The sequence below is a fragment of the Rhyacophila brunnea genome, unplaced genomic scaffold, assembly GCF_057557595.1.
Source record: "Rhyacophila brunnea isolate RB1 unplaced genomic scaffold, BYU_Rbru_1.0 scaffold_7, whole genome shotgun sequence".
In the NCBI taxonomy this organism is placed as follows: Eukaryota; Metazoa; Arthropoda; class Insecta; order Trichoptera; family Rhyacophilidae; genus Rhyacophila; species Rhyacophila brunnea.
Window position 1 is genome coordinate 17,893,061 of NW_028233339.1, and position 23,750 is coordinate 17,916,810.

General features: G+C 31.6%; 1 protein-coding gene across 9 annotated transcripts in view; it reads left to right on the forward strand.

The window, feature by feature from the left end:
* LOC147064560 (leupaxin-like) overlaps positions 1-23,750 on the forward strand; it is a 146,678-nt gene that overhangs the window by 56,487 nt on the left and 66,441 nt on the right. For 3 of the 9 annotated variants that reach the window (XM_085958452.1, XM_085958453.1, XM_085958459.1), the window contains exon 2: positions 154-738. The exons of 3 other annotated variants lie outside the window; for them this stretch is intronic. In XM_085958452.1, the coding sequence (XP_085814578.1) occupies positions 561-738 (178 nt within the window). In that variant the 5' untranslated portion in view covers positions 154-560. Of the gene's footprint in view, positions 1-134; positions 739-21,704; positions 22,260-23,750 lie in introns of those variants that run through there. 3 more of the 9 variants (XM_085958454.1, XM_085958455.1, XM_085958456.1) reach the window with 3 other exon arrangements.

Sequence of the window (23,750 nt, forward strand, 5' to 3'; positions counted from 1 at the left end):
GTTTAAATGCATCTTCAATAAAGCTACTAAACATAGGAAAGCTAACGCACTTTTTTATTCAACGAGATCGTTATTTACATCGTTTCGTTTCTTGCTACCTCTGTAAGAATTCGCTTTGTTACAATAACATCGAGCTTTTCATTGCTTCAACAGGCTGCTGTTCGGATAATAAACAAGTGAATAGTAAAGTTGTAAGTGTTCGCCATCTAGTGATCGGGAATTCACTTAAGTGTCTTTTTTCGGTGAACGTGAGAACGGACCGAAGCTCGCAGATTTCGTCTATAAATAAACGAGAGTCGACCTGAGCGAGCCGGGTACAGTATTGAATGAGGCAGGTTTGGAGCCTAGACTGTCGATAACGAAACAAACGCCACCGAGAGATCACTTCTGTTGGCGCCATCAGTTCTCGTTTACCACTGACCGCAGAGTGACGCTTTTCGCCGTATATAAGCGCCGCGACGCCGAAAAATTCACCCTTCCGTAGGTGCGTCGGTGTCAGTCGCGTTGTGTTGCGTTGAGTGTTGTTTTTGTTTCCCGCTTTCGATTGGTTTGAATTCGCTATGGCGTCCTCTACTATGCGCATGCGCACTGCTTCCCCGAAGACAGTGTCGTTTTCTCCCGTCCTCACGAGGAAATTCAACGGCAACTCCAGCGCCTCCGCTGGACTCTCCACCCCTTCGCCGCCGCCCTGCAACTTTGAATGGCGGGATCACTACAACGATTTTAGCACATACATAGGTAAGGAACAAGGGTGCTGCAATCGCATTAATAGGATTTTTATTACACACTAAGAAAATATGCGTGTCATAATCTTCAATCAACCCACCAACATATTTAACGACGTATACAAGTTGTAATGCATTTTATTACGAAATATATTATAATGCCGCCTCATACACGAATGTCGGTAACTATAAAAGCAATCTCCATATTTGAGAACAATGATGTTTTTCATGTCCTTAATTTTTTTTAAATTTTAATATTATTTTGTATTCGCCTTTTACCTGGACGTATTTACTCTTGAGTTCCCTCCTGTAAGGTATGTATTGTAGATGCGTGTATGTTTCACCACGTATCGCGTGTTTTCTACGTTGTATGATGTGTAATTGTTAGCTTTAGGTACTAAAGTAGGTATATACTAAAAAAAAGTATCATTAATGCGAATCTCATTTACGACAGATTTTTTTTTTTGTAAATATTAGTTTTTTATTTTATGGATAAGACGTGATAAAACAGTCATTAATAAAATTAGTATTTTAGACAGTTTTTATTACCTAGTATTTTGGTTCTTGCGTATCCTTTGATAATATAAATAAACATCATTTATTATGGTTTACATCTCGGTACGGGCATACGTTATGAATCAATTACTATAACCGTGCAAAACGATTTGCTTGTTATCTAGGAGTCATTCATGACTTGAATAATAGTAAAATTATTAACACTAAGTTAACATTTTTCTCTTTGTTTGTTTTTGCCAGGTAAAAATAGTTGACGCACGTTATGTAAGGACGGTGTCCCAACGTGTGTATTTGGCATACGAAAAAATAAACGTGAACATATTGTCGGATACACCCGCGCATTTAAATGAGTCAAATTAAATTTTTATGTGTTTTTTATGTATCGTAGCATTGTGAATGTTGTGTAATTTTCGATGCAATTTCTAACATTGCATGCTATCTAACTAATTTAAATAATACGTTAATAATAACAAGTAGTGTAAGGTACTGTAGTTTCATAAATAAACATGATGCTGAGATATTTCGGCAATGCTTGACGTTCAGGTCGGTGTGTCGTAAACTATATTCGTATAATTTAAAGATTATATTGTTATTTATCTGTCAAATTTTACGAGAAAATGCTCAGATCTATGATATGGAATTCAGTTTTAAAAAATAAAATTGTATTAACGTATTTATAGATTCAAGTTGAATGTAGTTTACTTACTTGCATTTTAAATATAGTATGTAAAAATCCTTGATATCACTTGGCAACATTGTATGTTTACACTATGAATGGTCGATGCCTACCTAAATCATAAAATATGCGAGAGTGTCTACATTAAAAACGCGTTTTCAGTCTATTGAATTCAACACGGTTTAATAACACGATCTTCAGTAGTACCTATCTATTTAGTTTTACTTGCCATACTACGTAAAATAATTAGAATCCTTTATTCACCTTAATAAATTCGAAAAGAAAAATTATTATCGTAGCATTGCTGGATGTAGGCCTCCCCTAACACTCTTTACTTACTTTGTTCTTAATTTACGCTGTCACGTTCTTCTTCTGTTCGTCGATTCAGAGGATTTTAGGTTGTTTAGTATCCCTTGGTAACCATGTGCCAGCCGTTAGAGGGTCGGACACATTAACATATTCAGTATATTTTAATTTCATCATTGAAGTTAATGGGTCTACCAAACCACACCCGCCCCGCACCACATTCGGTCTTAATCGGACGTATCATGGAACCCTACGTTTGGGTGTGAATTGTCATTTTTTATGACTGGGAATGTGCTGTGGAGTCAAACGTGCTTTGACTAAATTTACATGACTTTAAGTTAAGAGAACCCATGGGAAAAATGTGCACGTAGAGACAATATTACAAATTGTAGTAAGTATCAAAAGTTAATACTAAACTGCCGAATATTCTGTGAAGAGATCTTCACGTTGGCAGTATGACGCCGCAAATTTTCTAAATGCAACAAAATTGACCTAGGCTGGCGACCAGGTCGGACGGTCCGATGGGCCCAACAGTTGGTTGAACCGATTTGAGCAGCCTGTATTTCTCCGTCACATGTTCATGTTTAATGGGTAACAAGACCAAGCCCAAAGAGCCTGCCAGCGAAGCCACCATGTCGTCAATAATTGACTGGTGTAATCAAAGCGGTTAACTCCATTCGCCATTTGATATTTGGATTTTTTTTTTCAATTTCATCAATTTGAATATACCTCTTACATCGCGTATCATTTTCTGTCCACCCAAGCCTCAGAAGAAGACGAAGATCATATTCCGGCGAATGTGCTTTATCCGTATTAACGAAATTGATGATACTTCGGACGCGTAGTTATTAGTTAATTTCGCTGTGATTAGGTCTGCTTCAGGTGGCTTATTTGTTAATTCACCGGTAAATGAGAGTTGCGAGTTTCACCCGACACCAATATAATATTTTTTTCTGTTATTATGTGATCAGCTTTTCCTGAAATTGTATTATTTCATAATATATTATTTCATACAGAAAATTCGACAATCGAACGTTTCACAACCTTATACGTGTATGTTATGTGACATTGAAATATATTCATAACATAACCCACCTTCGGAGTATATAATATTATGTAAATAACAATGTCATGGGTGGTTTACTCTGACTACGTTAAATGTTATGCTATATGGGGGCGTTTATATGAAAAGTCACGTGTTATTAAGGAGATTTTTAGATATAAGTACATACATTCTAATGAAATATGCGGAAACTTCGTCTTATTAAATTAATGTATTGTTTTATTATAAACATATTAGGTTGTCTAGAATTTATTGATCTTTTTAGTTGGTATCAATTGTATTTACGGCTTAAAGTTAAATGGTTGTCAAGTTTAATGGAGCGGGTCAGTCGTTTTGTTCTACCTACGACAGTTCGTGACCTAGATGAAATCCATTGTTAAAATAGATAACTTTTATGATTGTATCAACTAACAATAACCATGAGACAATAAATGAAAATTAAGGAGACAGGCTTCTGAATTAACTATTATTTTTTTAGTTGTTTTGTTTTCTGCTTACAATTGCAAAAATATTTTTTATTTAGTGACAGAAAGTGTCTTAAGTAAGACATGACATATGGGTTACATAATATTTTAAAGAGTTTGGATTATATTGCAATACTTGATGGTGATTCCAAAAAACTTTTTTAGTATGATTGACTTGGTAATACTATGGAAAAGTTAATATTCTCTGTGTTCGGAACATCGGAACACTGAATTACTGAATAAGGCCGTTTATGGCTTATTGCGTCGCGTCGCTGCGGCCAGCCGTCGCCGTGAGCGGTAGCCCTAAGTTAAGCAGCATCCTCGTTGGCCTAAGGTAGAGCGATCATATTTGTATTTAAAAAAGGAATGTTCTTCAATTTGTCCCTGAGTATGGACCTAATGGTTAGGCGAATGATTACCAACTATGCTTGTAATAATGCACATTTTGTCGACCCCGTATTAACTCGAATGTTTACTACTTGTGCGATCATCGGCCTCGATTGTATATTTTGTGCATTTTACTATGAATTTTGGCTAAAATATTGCATATGTGATGGTATCTGCAATGATACTTATACGATGATTGAAGGGGATCATCGCACAGTTCGCACATGAATTGTAATACAACTGCTTGTCATTTTGTCTATATGATTTATTTTATTTATTATTAGTATATTATATTTTGATTATTATTATTATTATAGGTAGGTACATATATTTGAATTCAGCAAAATCGCATTGAATAAATAATAACAAAACAGAAAACGTTGAAACAAAAACGGCAGTTTCCATTCACGTAACATGTTACTTTGTTTAGTTGATATACATTTAAAAAAGAGGGTTATTGTCTATTTAGTGGAAGCCAGCGGCAAAAAAAATGAAAATTGTCGATATCCTGGATTATTTATGTTAGGTTTGGTTATGTTATCATTCTTTAATTGATGAATTCTTGCCGAAATCGGCTATGACAATTGCCGTTGTTCCCCCTGACTTCCAGTGAACAGACTTTTACTAAAAAGAGATTATAGGTACCTACATTTTTGTTGATTTGCACAATATTTTATGGAAATATTCTTTTTCCGTTATTGTTTCCAGAGTCATCAAATGCAGTGTGATGATCGCATAAGCGAAAACACCTTTGCGATCATCGCATGAGTAAAAAAACCACTTAACACTTTTTAGATTACAAACATAATTATATGTATGCTTATTTTATATAAGTTTGTAACGGCTTCAAATTATTGGGTAAGTATATATATGCATTAACAGCAAGTATTTTAATAAAAAATCGAGCAAGTATTTTATTAAAAAGGTGGGAACTATTTAATATGAACAGCAAGTAAAAAATGATTATTGGTAAGTATTATAATATAACAATGGAAGTATTTAAATTATGATAGGGAATTGTTTAAATAATTTTCGGGAATTATTTAAATAATTAATGGTAAGTATAAATATCAATTTGTCAGTATAAAATCTATTTTGGACAGATTTTTTCTTTTACAGAAATAACTTATTTAGTAGCTTCCTTATTATGTTAAATTTAGTAGGATAGTATTGTTATTTCTATCTGGCTCTCCAGAACAGATTGTACTATTAGAATGGTATTTCTCTATAATTTCATCCCTTACGCCCATTTAGTGTAGCAGCATTTGTGTATATATAAAATGGCTCAATGATGCAATGCGAGTCTCCTGAGCAAGCTTTTAGTATACAAGCCTTTAAGATACTATTTCATTTTAACTATCAGCTGTAACTTAACTTAACTGCACCTTCAGAACCATTAGTTGTAGGTAGCTGTTAGGCATACACTCTTGATCTAAGCGCACTTCAAAGATATATGTAACCTTACCTTATGAGATTCAAACCCCTAATCTCTACTTCATTGCAGAGTTAAATAAATTGTAGTGTCTATTTACTATTATATACATGTTCAACTATGCAATAATAACAAGACATACTTCAGACTTGTATAGTGCTTATTACATATTATTTTCAGTATCAGAATTAAATAATAAGACAGACTTCAGTTGTTTACAATAAATGTATTTATGGTAACAAACATATGACAGAATAAGACGTTTCCTTCAATGACATATCAATGACATACAACCTATTACTAAAGACGACCGATGTCGATCAATGTGAATGATTGAAAATGATAATCTAGAATACACACCCAGTCAAACGATAACATAAAAATCTCTTCCTTCAATTACGTACAACCTATTACTAAAAACGTTTATGAAATTCATAAAAGAAAACATTAAATTTGTGTTGTTTTTACTGTTATATTATTTTATGCAAGTCTACATATAAATAACACAACATTTTAGGATTATCGGAAAACATTCCGATAATCGCAACTTTTGACTTATGCCAGCGCTCCATTGGCAAGCCAAAAGTCCGAGGACAAAATCGTCCGATTTGTCTATGCTTTGCTACTAATCAACGAACGAATAAAAAAGTCAAGCTGTCAAAAGTCAAAAGTTGCGATTATCGTAATGTCTTCCGATAATCCTATAATTTTGTGTTATTTATATGTAGACTTGTATAAATAATATAGCAGTGAAATCAATACAAGTTTTACGTTTTATTTTATTAATTCCGTAAATTCAAATCAAAAAATAATTGATAAATCTCTCATTTTCTAATGTGTAAATTAACAAATTGATCAATAAAAATGTTTAAAACAATTACAGATTTTTTTTCGGTCTGAATAATCGCGTATTAATGTGAAATCTAATTTCCATAGTGATCGACGGACGAAGTCTGGCAACTCGGAGAGTAAAATATCAAACATGTTTGAAATCCAACGAGCCTGGTCTGCGGATTATAAAGTCCGCAGACCTAAGGTGCTCCACGCGAAAAAAAAGTCCGAAGACTGTAAATCGTCTGACTTGCGTGCCAATGGAGCGCCGGCATTATTAATTGTCCTCGGACTTTTGGCTCGCCAATGGCAATACGTTTCACGGTCTTGTTTACATTAGATACTATAGTAAATCAACAATATTAAATTATTATCTGATTCGGCATTTACACTAATAGTAAAAATGATAATATACATTTTATATAAATAATTAATCTACTTACTTAAATTAGTAATTTTAAAAGACGTTGAAAAAAACCTTTTTTGTGGTGATGAGTAAAAAACATGTAAAATATAAAAAATCCACGAACCCTAACTAATTAATTTAGCATGCAATTTTAATTGGATAAATTTAATATCATACTATTAATTATTGTTGTACCCAAACTGAGATTCATTTTTTTTATGAAATTAGACAATAATAGGTAATAAAAATGTACTTAGTTTAAAAAAATGATTTCTGTAATATTTGTAGTACCTACCTAGAGAACCTATATTTTTGATCAATTATTAATTTAATCTTTGAGGTTATTCGCATTTATTTTGTGAAATGTCCATCTAGCTCTTTTTTTCTGCACCTCTGCGACTTCTTATTTGATCTTCTTTTAATAATAATGTAATCATAAATAGTTTGTTCTTACCGATATTCATGAATGCATAGACTAATATACTTTATATGCGATAATGGTAACCCTAAAATGCCGTGCGCCCCATTGAATGTTTTTTACTTTTCATACTATCAAAATAATAATGGATATTGATTTTATCTATTGGCCCATGTCATTTAAATAATGATTATTTATTTTTACTACTGATTTTTGAATATTATTTCTTGCTGTACCAATATTTTACATTCAACATTAAAACTGGCGGTCTTATACCGATACTTTGAAATAAATACTTACCATTCATTTAAAATTCTGACAGTTGTTATTTAAAAACTTTTCAAAATTGTCTATTAATACTTGCTTCAAAAATGCACGCCGTTTATAACCCTATTAGCTATACGTAAAAATAAATTGTGTAATAATTATATAGACATTATTTTGTATTATGAAATACCCAGTCAGAAAGCTATTGAATCATCTTTGTCAGCTATGAATAATGCTTATTTAATTGGCAGTAAATCAGCAGTGAAGTACCTAACTGTATTCTTAATGTATGTGTGCCGTAAATGTGCAGTGTTACTTTAATACCATCTACCATTCTACCGTGTCCATTATTTATATATACGGATCACACGATAAAATGACTTTCATGTAATTTTTGTTCATTTTGGCGGATATATTCGTTGTATCTTCATATTCCTTTTTGATATTAGGGCAGAAAATTCGCAACTTCTGTTCACACGTTACTTGAAAAGCTCCCCTTTTTACACCTGCAATTTTATGTTTATCTAACGCGTGAGTGAGAAAAGAGATATTTTCTGTGTCGAAAAACAATGCGAACGAAATTTTAAATTTAGAACATCATTGTGAGAAGGTTGAGAATGTTTGTAAAAAATTTCTCTGCAGATATACGTTTTCTTTGTATGCATTTTGACAGATGTCTCTACAAATTAATTATATGGACGGCAGTGAACATGGATTTTTGTATATATCTTTGAAGATGGGATTCTGTTATTTATGTCTGCGAGTTTTAACTGAACTCCCAATTATTACTAACTAGTTGTCTACTGATTCATATCATAGTTGTAGTCCAGGTGCTGGGATCAAATTCATATAATACGAGAGACGCAGATTACTTTTGATTCGTCTACCTGAGACTATAATATACACTATACAGTGAAAGTGATGATGGCAGCATCGGAAGTGGTCGTGGATCCCACTCTTCACCCTCTTAACAGTATTACAGTGGCCTTAGATTCGTCTATGAGAGACGCAGTTTGACTTTGGAAATGTCCATGGTATCCGGAAGTTTATTCGCCTTATCTTTTATACTTTCATACTATATGGAGCCTGCCATAAAGTAAGATCACACAGTATGCTAGTATTTTAGTGAAAATTAGGTCACATAACCCTTACAAACAAGTTTCATTGGTGTTAGCATCATTCTGCTACTTCATCGTTGGAACCTCATGTCTGAGGATCTTACCTCCAATAATTTTGTCATTCTATGTTCTCAAATCTCACATTGTCCGCATCGTGGCTTAATACTGTTAAAATTAATTAAAACAATCTATAATATTATTCATTACACATAAAACTATTTAATACGACACGTGTTTCGTTTATACAATAGTCTCACATATAAGTAGGTAGGTACTAAGTACTAACATTTTGTTTGGGTAACATAATATAATTGTTGGCAATGCTGTGAAGAGGGTATGTGTGTTTAGAGATAAATAATTACAAGATAAAAAGAACTTTTTATATAACACGTTTTTAAATTTTCTGTTGAATCATATAAACTTGACAATTCTATGTATTAATAAAAAAAAATTATTGTACTTGATGGAAATACTGAATAAATATTATAGAATACAGAAGTGTCATTTTGACATTTCGTATTGATTTCCATAGTAACGCACGTATATATTAATAATTTAGTTGCTATGACCCACTTAGCAACCAATAATAGTGAGTAGTAAATATTACTTTTAACGATTTTTTTCCGAAACATACAAAACAGAATTAACTGAAAATGAATTCAATTCTGCTTAAAGATGGCCAAAAGTATTAAAAGAATGTAATGTCGTCGTGTTCTGATATATTCTAAAAGTTTCAAATGTCTAGCTAGTCGGGAAGTTAGTTAAAAATCTTGGACAAACAAGAAAAAATCTATACCGGATAAACAAGAATACGAGCTAATAAATACGTGGTAATAAAATAAAAATAGCTATATATTATTGTGAAAAAGGAACAAGTAGTGATAAATTTTCAAATTACAGTAGGGGTTGGGAATTTTGAATTTTTTTTATGCATGTAATGTGTTTAATTAAATTTTAATAAATGAGTTTTTGTTATATTATGTATATACAATATATTTTTATTTCTCTCTTGTCTTTTCTATTTTATTCGCGCGGATGAAGAATTTTTAAATTACTTATTATCTTCCATGGCGTTTGGTTATATCGATCGCTCATGAGTTAGATACCTACCGACGTTGAAAAAATTAAAAGACTAAATTAAACGTCTTGTGAAAATTGTCTTGTGAATACTTCATTCTCGATTGAATCTCGTTTAATGAACCAAAGGTAGCGTGCTTTTATTATTTCAGAGATGTTTTGTTGTTATGCCATGTTAGTATGTTGTTATTTTTTCGCATAATAAAAGCTGTTTTCGCAGGTGGGAGTGATGACCATTTTGGTTCGTTAGATTTCTTTTATGTCGGATGTGAAGGCGGGTTTTTACGTCCTGCTATTATTTGATTGACCACGTCAAACCTTTGTTCGTTGGGCACAAAATTTCAAAATGATTTTGTAAATTGAATTTTCAATCAACGTCACGTTGATATTTTTGTAATAACCCTTTCGAATATTGACGATCATTATGTCTATCCTTTTAACAAATTCATTTGATAGGTACGTGATTTCCGTTCTGTAAATAGTTTTCTAGAATCTTTAATTTTATTCTCTTATAGCAAATCTATATTTTATCGTCATCTAAATTTAACCGTTTTTCGGGGGTGCAATGACCAGTAAAAAAGTGCATATTTTGAAGAGAACACCTAACTTGCCAATTACTATACAATAATATACACGATCATTGTTATGTTTAAGAAAGGGAGCCATATAAAACCTATCCCCCCAACAAAATGGCTGTCATGAAATGTAAAATTAATATTAACGCATTCGCTGCTGAGTCGATAATGAGTTTTTAATTGCCCCCTTTAAAATGCACGTTAATTACATCGATCGGCCGCCTGGTCATTACGCGCCGTGTGCGTCTTCCGCGTCCAAAGTATTAATATAGATATATTAGTTAGGCGTCTTAATTATATGTTTTTAAGGGCGGACGTGCTCAGCGTGGGTCAAAATGGAATTAAAAATTAATAAATGTAAAAAAATCTTAACACCACTGCACATTTATGTACTGAAATATGACTATATTCTAAAACATTAGAGCGAGAGGTTTAAAAGAATACTATTTTATGTAATAAAAATACTTTATGCAGTCATCAAATGTTTAAAATAAATATAAAGGATAATAAGGCTTCAAAATTATATAAATAGATTATCTACAACGTTTAAGGTATGTCCAGGATCATGCTTTGAAAATAGAACAAAAGCTCCATTTTGACCTACGCTGAGCATGTCCCCCCTTAAGAATGCTGAATTTTAAACGTCGTTGAAAGTAATTAGGGCGAGATATCCAACACATCGGCCTAAATATTCGCTGTATAAAAATTATTATTAAAATGTGACTACTTGTCCGATTATAATTTCATGGCCTGGTGGACAGATTGCAATAATAGGTGAATGTGGTTGAAAATGCACTCTTCCAATATGGATTAATATCTTTACAGCAATATTTTCCTGTTCTGCTAATGTGGTTGCACGAGTCATTCTATTAAACTATTGAAACATTCAAAACACATTGTATTATTCATTTGATTGAAAATTATTCACAGTTACATTTTCTAATAGAATAAATTGGTATATTACAAATTCGCGTATTCGCGTGTTCGACCTATCCTACTAACGTGTCCACTTTAATATTGACTAATTGCCTTACAAATCAATATCGATATTCAGTCGAGCTGCATATTATTATGTAAAAATAAAAAAATGTGTTGGGTAGATACAAATTAACTTTATAAATGCCTAAATCCTCCACAAAAATCCTATAATCAACAGAGTTAGGGAGATAAATAATTTTAAAACTTGTAGTAATATTTGTAACTTTGTAACACTCGCAGATATGTCTTCGTCTGTCAACAAAATAAAGAATTCTAGGAATTTTACCATATCGGAAGAATTTTATTTACATCCACCCCCGCGTTTTTTGAAGAAAAATATAATGGCCAACAGACAAGTAGCCCTTGAAACCGCCGCTCCAGCGCATCCAACCTAATTGGCAACCTTTTCGCGCCAAAGATTTTTTTTAAATCCAAACGTAACGTCCTTGATTGATATTAAACAGTGCATTAAAAAACAGTGTTTCATCCCTAATAATGACAAAGTGGTCGTGGCATATTGACAATTATTAAGTAATAATCTCTCACCAATGCTTTCGTTGCTTCCATCAACATCTATGTTCTATCTATATCACGTGTGAAAAGTAAAATATATTACCTAATAATATTCAACTGCCCCAAATTTGTGGTTTTAATTCAAGTCGAAAGAAACCTTCCGACATAAACCTCTTCAAATCAGTACCTACTTATTAATTTATGACCATGACAGGTAGATTCAGTCATTGGTGACCACTGTATGCTTCTTAAGCAAAATATAAGACAATATTCATTCAGTTGTAGTTTCCAATGTAAAATCATGATTGTATAGAGCCTTTGTATTTTATTGAATGTCATATTATAATCAGTTTTTAAACATACCGAATGAATTTAGTTAATAACGATTTCGAACTACCTATTTGAATTGTTAGCCTAACCCACTCATTTAATATTCATTAAAATTCTCACAGTATGAGGTCCATGTTTGACGCAAAATGACTTCAAATAAAAATGCTAATAATTAAAAAAAAAACAGCCGAACACCACGTTCAGTAGATAGGTACCTCAGTTTTATTTGATTTTGTTATAAAACACTAGCATTATAATAGAAAAAGTAAACAATATTTCCTTCTGAATACCTGTCACAGATAAAAAAGAGGTGTAAATACATTTTTAAATGCGTATTCTTCTTATTAGTTAACAAATTTTGTTGGGACCTCGTGAATGAGGACCCAAATAAGTTAGTAGTATTTACCATGCGTTTGCTCCACGCCAGCTCAGCAATTCAGCGGCCTGTGTTAGAAAACGCGAAGCAGTCTTGATTTGATCTGGTCATCTGGATTGGAAGAAGCTGTTCTACTTCCTTTTCGACCTGGTCAAATACCACGAGTTGTTCCAGGTTGTCATTCTCCCTGTGGGCTACATGTCCGAATAATTTGAATGACTGGCGTAGGTAAACTATGGGAAGGTTGACTCGTATCTGGAGTTTGTTAATAATTGAATCGTCCGCCCGTTTTATCGTCAATGAGACTGCTCTCATCACCCGCCCCCAGTAACGTATTCCAAATAGTAGCCTCTGTCTTTCTCGTGCCTTAACTATTCAAGTCTCGAGGCATATTATTTACAAACTATAAAACATACCAGATGGCTGTGCCACAAGTCAATATTTTTATTGATGCGTTCAATAATACTATTTAGCTAACAATAATATCATAAGCAAAGCAATATAGGTGAACAATATGTATAGATAAAGGACGCGTCGATTTGAATACCAGTATGGATTGGTAGGTATGTATTTCGATAAACCCGGTGTATTTTACGCGAGTAAGCGTGTGCGCGAAATGCATATTATACGTGACCACGCGATCAAGTGCAGCACCCATAAGAGGATGCAACGTATGTGCTGTTTTTATGCGATATTATATATGCGAGCTTATGCGTTACAGACAGAGTGAAAAGTAAGAATGATTCAATTAGTGTAGTGGATAATAAAATGTAGTTTTTTGTATCAATTTTACAAAGATGAATTTAGGATGTTGTCAGCCGGTTCAGTGTTATAAAACCTATTCGGCACATCCTTTTATATCTCTAAACCTCTTTCTTTCGTTTATTATGGAGTTATAACCAGGGCTCGAAATAGACCAGAGCGCATCGGAGCGCCGTTCCGGTTCATAACCCCAAATTATCCCATATTATCCCAAATTATCGTTCCGTCTCGTGAAAAAAATAATTTGACCGTTTGAGTTAGCTATGCCATATTAAAACAAAAAATCCAATACACTTTTTTGGAAAATACACATAAAATTAGATACTTAACTATGTTAATATTTTCGTAATATTATCGAGCGCTCTGGTTCGTAAAATTTTCCATTTCGAACGCTGGTTATAACTATCACAGAAACCCCGTTTTGTTAACTGAATCAGTAAAAATGTAATTTATTATAAAACATATAAAAATGTCACAAATAAAATTTGATAAAATTTAGCTGCATTATATTTGAAAAAAAATCTATCATTGACACCGTAGTCTGGTTATTTCTCATTCAATATTAACATTATTTACAACATAAAATAAAATTATATGTACATAAACATTCAATAACATTAAACTTTTTATACATACTAAAATAAACCCACCAAGCACCGTAGATTATTATAATTTATAACTTATAAGCTTATAACATTTGAGTTTATATAATCACAATATAAGTTATTCACTATTATAGATGTCACAAAAGTTATGTTAATAATATTATGATGTTGTAATTTGTATACACTACGAAACCGTGTACACGAGAGGTTTATTTGATATTAAATATGTTTGATTGAACGTTGGATTTTTATGAAATAGGTATAAAGCTGTCTAAAAAATATGATTTTAAGATAACAATTAGTTTTATACAATTTTAAGCCTATATAATACATACTACATACAGACCTGAATTAAATTATATGACGTTTATACGTACCGATGACAGTTCCCCTATTGTCAATTGCTATTATATTACTTGACATGGCTAATTATTCGATTATCCAATTAAGCCAATTCCCTCTTTGTCTTGACAAGTGATCTACGCATGATGTTATAATCACAGCCCTATTATGAGCTACATTTAAAGGTACATAAAATCGTGGGAAAGACGTTTAACTAGGTACTCGGAAATTAAAAATTCAAACTAAAAACTTGTTGATTTTATACCAAACGTAAGCGTAGGAAAACATTTTGGATGATTGACGATTTTTTAGCATATCCGTATTTTTTGCCATTCGTCGTGTCACTTAGCTTCGAAGGCTGGTAAAATAATTATATTTCCCATTAACAAATTTAATCGTTACTGCAGGAAACCGCACCTCCGAACAGTTCTTGTGATCTGATTGTGTGCTAATTATGCAGAACAGCGGTTCATATCCTTTTCATAAGTGCGTACCACTAAACTAATAATCAAAAATTTCAGTACCGCTAACAAAAATCTGTCTTGTAGGTATAAAAATAAAAAGTCTAGACCAAGACACATAATTTAGTTATTATCACATGTTTTTATTACGTTTATGATTAAAAAATAATTATAATTAATATTTAATTAGCATAATGATTTTTGATGCTTGTGGTTATTTTAAAGAAAATATTATATTCATTATTTCGGGTTATATTTTAGATAGTTATAGTAATAAACTCGCATTTTGCATACGTTTTCTCCTCCCCACGTTAGTTATCCATAGTTGAGGCAACCGGGCATGTAATTCAATACGCTAATAACTACCTTATTTAATATATTTGTCTTGATTTATCTGTAACGCACGAGAGAAAACATAATATGAAATATGTAAAATAGAGCAAGACAGGAAGAAGACATACTAAACATATTCGTATAAACGCAAATTCTAAATTTGAAAAAGCGGAGGAATCATTTAAGTATTTTAATCGGGTCGTGAAAGAAACCAAATGTTACTCTCACATATGCTGGTAATGGCATATCGACTGTTGAGAATATCGAGAAATTATTGGTTTATCAAGAGATTTAATGGTAATTTATGATAGGGATAGGGTGCTACAATCTATTATATCCTTAAGCAACATACACAACAAAAACAGAAAAAAATAGAAACGTTATTGATGACGAAGAATCAACAAATAATTGAGTTTGAAACACTAGTGACTAGTCAAACAAAGTCAGTAAGACAAAGTGAAGACATATGAAAATGTTGACATGTTGTACTGCCACCTGGTAATATTTGCTAGTATTATTGTAGATACGCGTACTACTGGTTGAGAAACGCTATCATATATATTATAAACTCACTATAATATAGATAGTTCGTTGATATATTATCGGTTATATAATTTTGGACTGCCTCACTGCAATTCCAATTCAGAAACCATGAACCATGAACCCTGAATACGTATTATAATATTACACCAGTGTTGACTTAAACGTTTGCTGTAATATAATCAATTCTTTTTAATAAATGATAAGTCTCAGATTCTTAGATCATCTTTATATCTATATTAATAATATGATTGTTTTACCAGGTAAAGTGAGTGGGTTAGGTCGTTTGGGTTGATTGGCGAACCATTACGCTTCTGCCTCGTGTTGGTTCAATTTTTTATACCGCCTTCAACATGTTTTGGAGGCCTCAATAATTTGGCGCCCACTGAGAGATTATTGCCATATTCTAATTTCCTAAATCGCATCTCAACAGCTTCTATAATATCACCTATTAAAATACTCCTAAGATAATATCATTGATTCTCAGTTAAATATAGACAGAGCCGGCTATTAACAGTTCGGAGCATATCCTGGTTGAAAAAAATATGTTCCTTGTTATGTATGAGTGATAATTGGACTGAATTATATAAACGAATCACGAGATACATCTAGTAAAATTTTGAATGTCAACTGATTAAGCCGAAGCGAAACTGGCTAACCGACTGCTAAAATTATGCAATTTGTGAAGCGTTTCAGAAATTTAGAAATCAAGTACTAATTAATTTCTTCGTAATTAGATAGGACGCACATAGCTTAGTTGGTAGAGTACATTGGCGCTAATTCAGTGAACGTGGGTTCTAGTACCGCTGAACGTCATATTTTCAAAAATATTTTATCTAAGGCATAAAGCCCATTAACGCGGCGCTCGGTGCGCTCTCTACGAAATAGGCCCCCTCCCACCCGCGCATTACCCTTCACCTATGTAATAAGGGGCTCAAGGAGCACAAAATAATTATTATTATCAGCGTCTCTCATAACAAAGCAATAAAAATATTATTAAATTTCTCGGGGCTTGTAATTAATATTCACAAATATCGGACACGCAATAACTAAACAAAGAGTTCACTGTTATTAAATAATGGCTTCTCGCCCGTCTATCGACGACGCTTCCAGGAGCGTGATTTTGCTTGCCGTGTTCAATGAATGGACTACGTTGTATTTTCGTTAATTCGTATCGCTGAGAAGCCAAAAAACGATGAATCATGGGGCAGGTGGGCACAATGCGTCGTCAAATCCAGTGTGCGCTGGCGTATTTGATTACGTTGTATTTTCGATGATTCATATAGAATATGCGCGAGCGCCCCGCAAGTCCGCTTTAGTAGACTTTATGCCTAATAGTTATATATCGGTGGGTATATAGGTGTTTTTAAATGACGTATGTTTATGAAGGTCTTAAATTAATCGATACGTTCTTTAAAAAAAATATAAGCAATCCAACATCTTTGAAAGTATACTGTACCTCCATCTCTACTTCATCCAATTTGCTCTGTCCCCTTGACGCTAGACACCCTTCAATGCAGACAATACAATTTTATTATTCAACCCTGATTTAATAATTATACAACTATTACTCTTATTCCTTGTATTTAGTATGGCTCGTTTTTGAAGGTGGTTAATTTCTATTATTAATGTGGTTTCCTTGAACGATTCACCAGGATTATGGTCGAAATAAGATTATGTAAGAGTATATTATTAAAATTGTGGCATTCTATCAAAAGAAAATGTATGATTATATTTACATATTCGATATCTACGCTTTGCGTAGACCACGTTCAATTTTACACGGTTGTAATAAACTGTCTTCGAATTGAATTCGAAACTTAAAATTATAATATATTATTGCAGACCTATATTATGTATATAATATATTCTACATTGCTGTAATATTCAGGATAAAATCATATCAGAAAAAATATATGTTAATCAATAAATGTACTGTCAAATATTAACTATTGAAACAAACAAATTATCTTTTAAGCAAATCAACCGTTTACAAAATTAGTTTATTACCACTTGGTATTTATTTATCAGATGTAACTGATAATTTAATTTTATTAATTATCATGAATCACCAGCATGTAAACGCCGAATCCCTTGAAAAGACAAAATTAATCAACCATATCTCAGTAGAATATGTTGATTGTTTTTACTGTTTGACGTTAAAGAAAACGTTATCAGCCAAAACCATAAATAGATATGAGTGTTGTTGTAAAAAGAAAATATTAAATGAATTAACTACAATAAGCTTACATCACAAAAAAACATAGTAAAAATAAAATAACTAATAATTGTAAGTATTATACTACTAACTAAATTGATAATAATTGGTTTCAGTAGGAAATTATTGAATGAAACAAAAATGCATTGATATTCTCTGAAAAAAAATAATAGATATCCCTATATATAAGATTATATATTTAGTATATAGGTACCTAAGTAATATGAATGCTCAATTTTTTTTTTAGTGTAAATTACCATCGAATATTTTTAATATATTTGTTTATGAAGGTTATTAGGCTGTTAACAGCTTGTGAAAATGTAGTTTAAATGCATTAAGAAGCGTTAAAAGGATTTCTTAAATGATTTCCTGCCATGTCGGCAAAACGGTGACACAAGGTAGCATTACAAATTATATCGACTCTTTCATGGCTAATTTTTCTGTAAGCCCCGCGTTTTCAGATTTTTGTTTACAGACGTGAAATTTTTAAAACGTTTATTTATGTGCCGTAACGACTTTTCTTAAGTGACCGTTCCCACAGGAAACTCGCTAATGATCTGATTTGTTTTCTTTTTAGTTTTCAGTATAAACACTTCCAACGTCTTGTCGTCGATAATTATTATTTTAAGGGAAAATAGATCATTCACATTTGTCCACGGAGTCGGACGATGCGAAGAAAATTTAATACAAATTTTATTATTTTTAAACCTTACAAAATTAATAAAAACACACGTATTTTCATTTATGCATTAGTAATAATATAACTAACTAGTAACCGTTTTTTAGTAATAAATTAATCGAATACCAACACCTTTTGGTGAATATTCATACTTCTGAAAAGAAAAGTCTTTCAAATCTGCAGGAAAATCGTTAGCAAAGAAACTAACCAACGTTTCGTCGTAAAAAATGAATAGTTTTTGTCATGTTCGCGCAGATGTCGCTTTCGTTTTGCGGATGTTATGTTTATTACAATTTTAATAAACATAATATTATAATTAATTTATTACTTTTAAAATATTATATTTTATTGAATTTAAAGTTATAAATATTACTATTTTTTATCATTTGAAACAAATCAATAATTTATCTTCAACATAATAATGATTATTTTTATCCGGTTATATTATCATCACATCTAACTCTAACTAAACCATTTCATTGGAATAAACAGGTATTAATTATTATAATTTTGAATAAAATTATTTTTCTTATTCTAATAATTACGATTATACTATTAATTCCTTTTATATTATATAGGATTCTAAAAAAACTTTTAGATGTATTTTTGATTTACTTGTTTTTATTTATTTTTATCGAGTATTATGACATACCGGCCATACCCGCCGTTGACAAAAACGTTCATGGTTGGGCAAATGGATACCAACCATTCCTCGTAAAATACGCCTGTTAATATAACTTCCACGCTGTGGAGGCCCATACTATGCTCTATGTATGAGAGAATATGGAATTACTTCACTTTAATGCCAAAAATTGCAGTTTCTTTTTCTGCTTATTTTCGGAATTAATTATCAGTGTGGTCAAAGCAGGATGCTATTCAACTTTGTTTTACACGCTGCAGTGTTTTATCGCTTTAAAATTTAATAAAAACCGCAATGACGAATAGTTATTTCTACGTGTGGTGATCCTAGGATAGACTTTCATTATTCACTGCTTGCAAATTCTTTGAAAATAATATTTGATACATATTATTATAATATAATAATATATACTAGGTACCTACATACCTGCCCGGAACTACTTCATATGTGACTAAATGTGGTGTTTCGTGAAATTTACTATTTGATAGTTATAAATAAAATTGATATACGTACTTATCGGAGTAAAAAAATGGTAGGTACTTACCTAACATGAAAGTAGAATAATATATTTTATTAAAATTATTTTATCCTGTTAAATTTCTATTAAGACATTATTTTGCAAGCGTACGCAGCATGGTTAAGTCGGTAAACTCTACAAACATTAAGATCGCTGAGTTGCCATTTTATTAGGTATATACGCAATGGCGACCATTTTTATGTTTATATATTGTGTTTACTTACTCGAGTGCAGTTTACACATTTTTGTCATGATTTTTCAACTAAGTAAATAAGAATACCGAAGTATTATTGGCTGTCTATGTGTTACGCCGAATGTGCGAAATTGCATATTACATGAAATGGGCAAAATTTTGCCTAAATCATGAAAAATGCAAGCCCGTTGCCTTATTCATGAATTAGACAAAATATCTGGAGAATGCGTGAAATCGGCAGTAATTTTTCTGCCTACTTCATGTCTTGGACAAATTAGATAGTAGCGCTACGGTGGTATTTTTTGCAACTAAACTAAATGTATCAAATGCTCATGGATTGGTCAAAATGTACATTTATATTATCTATGGTCAAAATAGATGATCGCGCTCCGTGGTGTGTTTTGCAACTAAACAAATGTGTCAAATGTCATTGATTATAATATAAAAATATACCAATCAATAACTAAAATGACGTTCATATCCATTTACTATGCGAAAAAAAAATTCTAGAACTATAATATGATAACGGAAGAATTTTATTGAAAAATATTTTCGCGATTTGATTCGTGCTTGGGTATCAATTGTGCAATAGTCGATTGAATGTTTGTGATAGTTTGTTGACACTTGATATCTAACCTCAAAATGGACATTCAGTTGAATAATTTAATTCAGAATTACAAAACCTAACCTAACCTAACCTAATAATAATCATATTATATTATGTCCAATTATAACTAATAAAACCATCCGTATTAAATTTACTTTTTCTTCTGTCATGTTGACAATTCAAGAATTCCATACCGTGGCGAATTCATGTACTCAGCAGAAAAATTACCTAATTCATGAATAAGGCAACAGGCTTGACTATTACATGAATTAGCCAAAATTTTGCCCATTTCATGTAACAGTCAATTTCGCACATTCGGTGTAACATACGCTAGGAAAAATAACTGAATGAGAATGTACCTTAAGTCGAAGGAGAAAATAACATTTGACGGCACCCAAGTTGTTCCCCTGAACCAATAATACCATCACATACCTGCAGGTAAGTCTGATAGTTCAATAGGAAATTCGTAGCAATCAATCAATAAAAATACGTTTTAAAAATGACAATTTTTCATATTTGCATATGGCAGTAGATGGGACGTTCGTTCGTTTGTTTTTTTTTCTTGTCGGTATAGAATGAGTGTTTATCAGAATAATGCATTTTAATGATTAGATATTTATGAAAATACCCCTTACTAATAAAACTAATGAATTAATTACCTACTTAATCAATAGTAATGTCTCTCGTCTCATTTCACTGTATTATGGAAAACATATACCTACAGTGTTCAGTGGAGCCAACCGTACTATAATTATAGTACAATACTATAATTTTAATTCAGCGAAAAATATAAAATATTACAATTTTACGCCAAATATACCAAAATACTATGATTTTAAAGGATTCAAGACGAAAATGTTCCTGTACTATATATTTTTCAAAAATACTATAGTTTTTACGCCTTTGTACTAATCAGCATAGAAAAATATGGCAACAGTGATAGTGTTACTATTTTTTCTATGCTGATTATAGTATGGAAGACTAAAAATTATAGTAGGTACCTACTTAGGTAGAAAAAAACTATCGTAAGTAGGTACACTCAAAATTTGAATCCTTCAAATTATAGTGTTTTTGGTATATTAGGCATAAAATTATAGTACTAGGTACAATTTATTATTTTACATTTTTCGCGAAAAAAATAATTAATATATCTACTTAATACGATTGTACTATATCTTTAGTATGGTTGGCAATACTGTTTCATCATTGTAAATTAAACACTCTTATAAAACTACTTAAAACAACCCAAAATACAATATTATGTTCGATAGTTTTTGGCTTTGTTGCATTTTGTTTCGATATCTCCAATACATGCATGTTTTCCTATCGATGTTTTTCGGTGTATGTATGACTTACCTATATAGTTTATTATCGACTTATCTTTCAATGCTCTTCTAATAGTATCTCCGGGCCCGTTTTGTTATCAAAATCAAACAAAGTTTGTGTATGAAAATACTACTACCTACTATCGTCAGTTCTATAATATTCACATAAGTTTCACACATGCCGATTCAGTCCGAAACAACATTGCCCGGCGTAAACTGACTGCCGCTCATTGATTGTTTTATATTATTTGGCTCCAGAATGCCGTCTTTGCCATTTTATATTTATACGGAATGATGTCATTGTGTCAGTTTGCAGTCTGCGTTTTGACCGCGTGATGTGTATTCGCGTATAAAAAACAGTGTATTTGACACATTCCAAAATACGTTATCAAAGAGTGTTGTTTCTTACATTGTAATATTAGCAATATCAAGTATATTCGAAAAAAACTTTGTTGGCCAAAATGGCTGGTGTTCCATCTGTTGACAGTGATTTGTATAGTGTTGTTTTGGATAATGATCCAACTTTGAAACCAGAACCAACACAGTCTTTCAATATATATGAAGATGCGGAAGGCATAGGTGGGAACTGATACATTTTATATACTTTTACCTACACATAGAGAAAATCACAATTTCCATAAGATATCAATTGAAGTCGCCAATGGGATTATTGTATTATTATATTCAATAATATTATAATTATTATACCATAGGTACTTACCATATTTTTAATCGGTGACGTTTTGAATATTATATTAATGGTATAGTTTTCATAAACATTCATTATAATTACTACCAAAATATTACTCAAAAAATAATAGGCATACCTACGTATATTATTTTCAGTTAAAATTTAATCTTTTAAGTGAATGCCAGATTAATTACATTTCTCCACAAGGGTTTCTAATGTCATATTTTATATATACTTACTTATATATAAATAGCAATGATCAAACTTATTAATAATATTATTACCATGCAATATTGAATTAATGATAAATGAATTGGAAAATATTGGTAGAGGACACGCCTTTTATTTTCTACTAACTTATTAGTAATTGTACCTACTGCTAATCGCCAGTTGAGTCATAAAAAATGCATTCAAACATTTCATTTGACATTCTTCGAGCGGACAAAACATTGCAAAAAGTGCATTATTATTGTATGTACAATGACAGTAGGTGCATACATATTGTGTTATTTTTATCAGTACCTACCTAATTATATTATGTATGTACCACTACACCCGTTGGATTTTGTCTGTTCTAGATCCTTTGAGGACAGTACCTATGTAGATATATCCTACATTTAATATTTTGATCGAGTTTGTAAATCATATATCTATCATAGGACGGTAATTTACCCTATGGTTGTTTCTGTGAATACATTGATTAAAGTATGAATAGATAATAATACCTATAACCTGAAAATTTTCGGAATACAATTTCGCTTTATGCACAAAATATCCACATACCTAATATCGTCGGTGTTTTATAAAAAGGGCGAATCAACTATTTTGGCGAAATCGAGATTTTAATGAAAATACAATATGTACCCCACTAGCTTTGTTGTGTAAAATTACGAAATAAAAAGCAAAAGTGACATATTAGGCCTTTTAAAATATTATATAATAATACCTATTATATTGACAGTATTCTTTCTAATCTTTATTATAAACTTGTTAAATATTTATAATCATCTACAGGTAAAAAACAAATAAATGTCAAAAGTTAAAAACCCTCCTCCTGTAAAGTAACATTTTGGTTAATTCGCCCTTTTTACAAAACACCGACGATATATTCATGTTAACATATCATAAACATTACCTTTTATATCTAATTAAAAAAATCTACTTTTAAAACCTATGTTGCATAGTTAGTATTTTTATAACTATTGTATTATCATGTTGGTGTTTATTGAATTGTCACCCTTATTATTTATAGAGAAGCAACGTGACTCAGGGGCATTTTTCTTTCTCTCACATAATTTTATTATTTTCCGGATGACACAAAGCTACAAATTACCAACAAAGGGAAGCTTCACATACTTATATATTTTTAATGTCTGCGC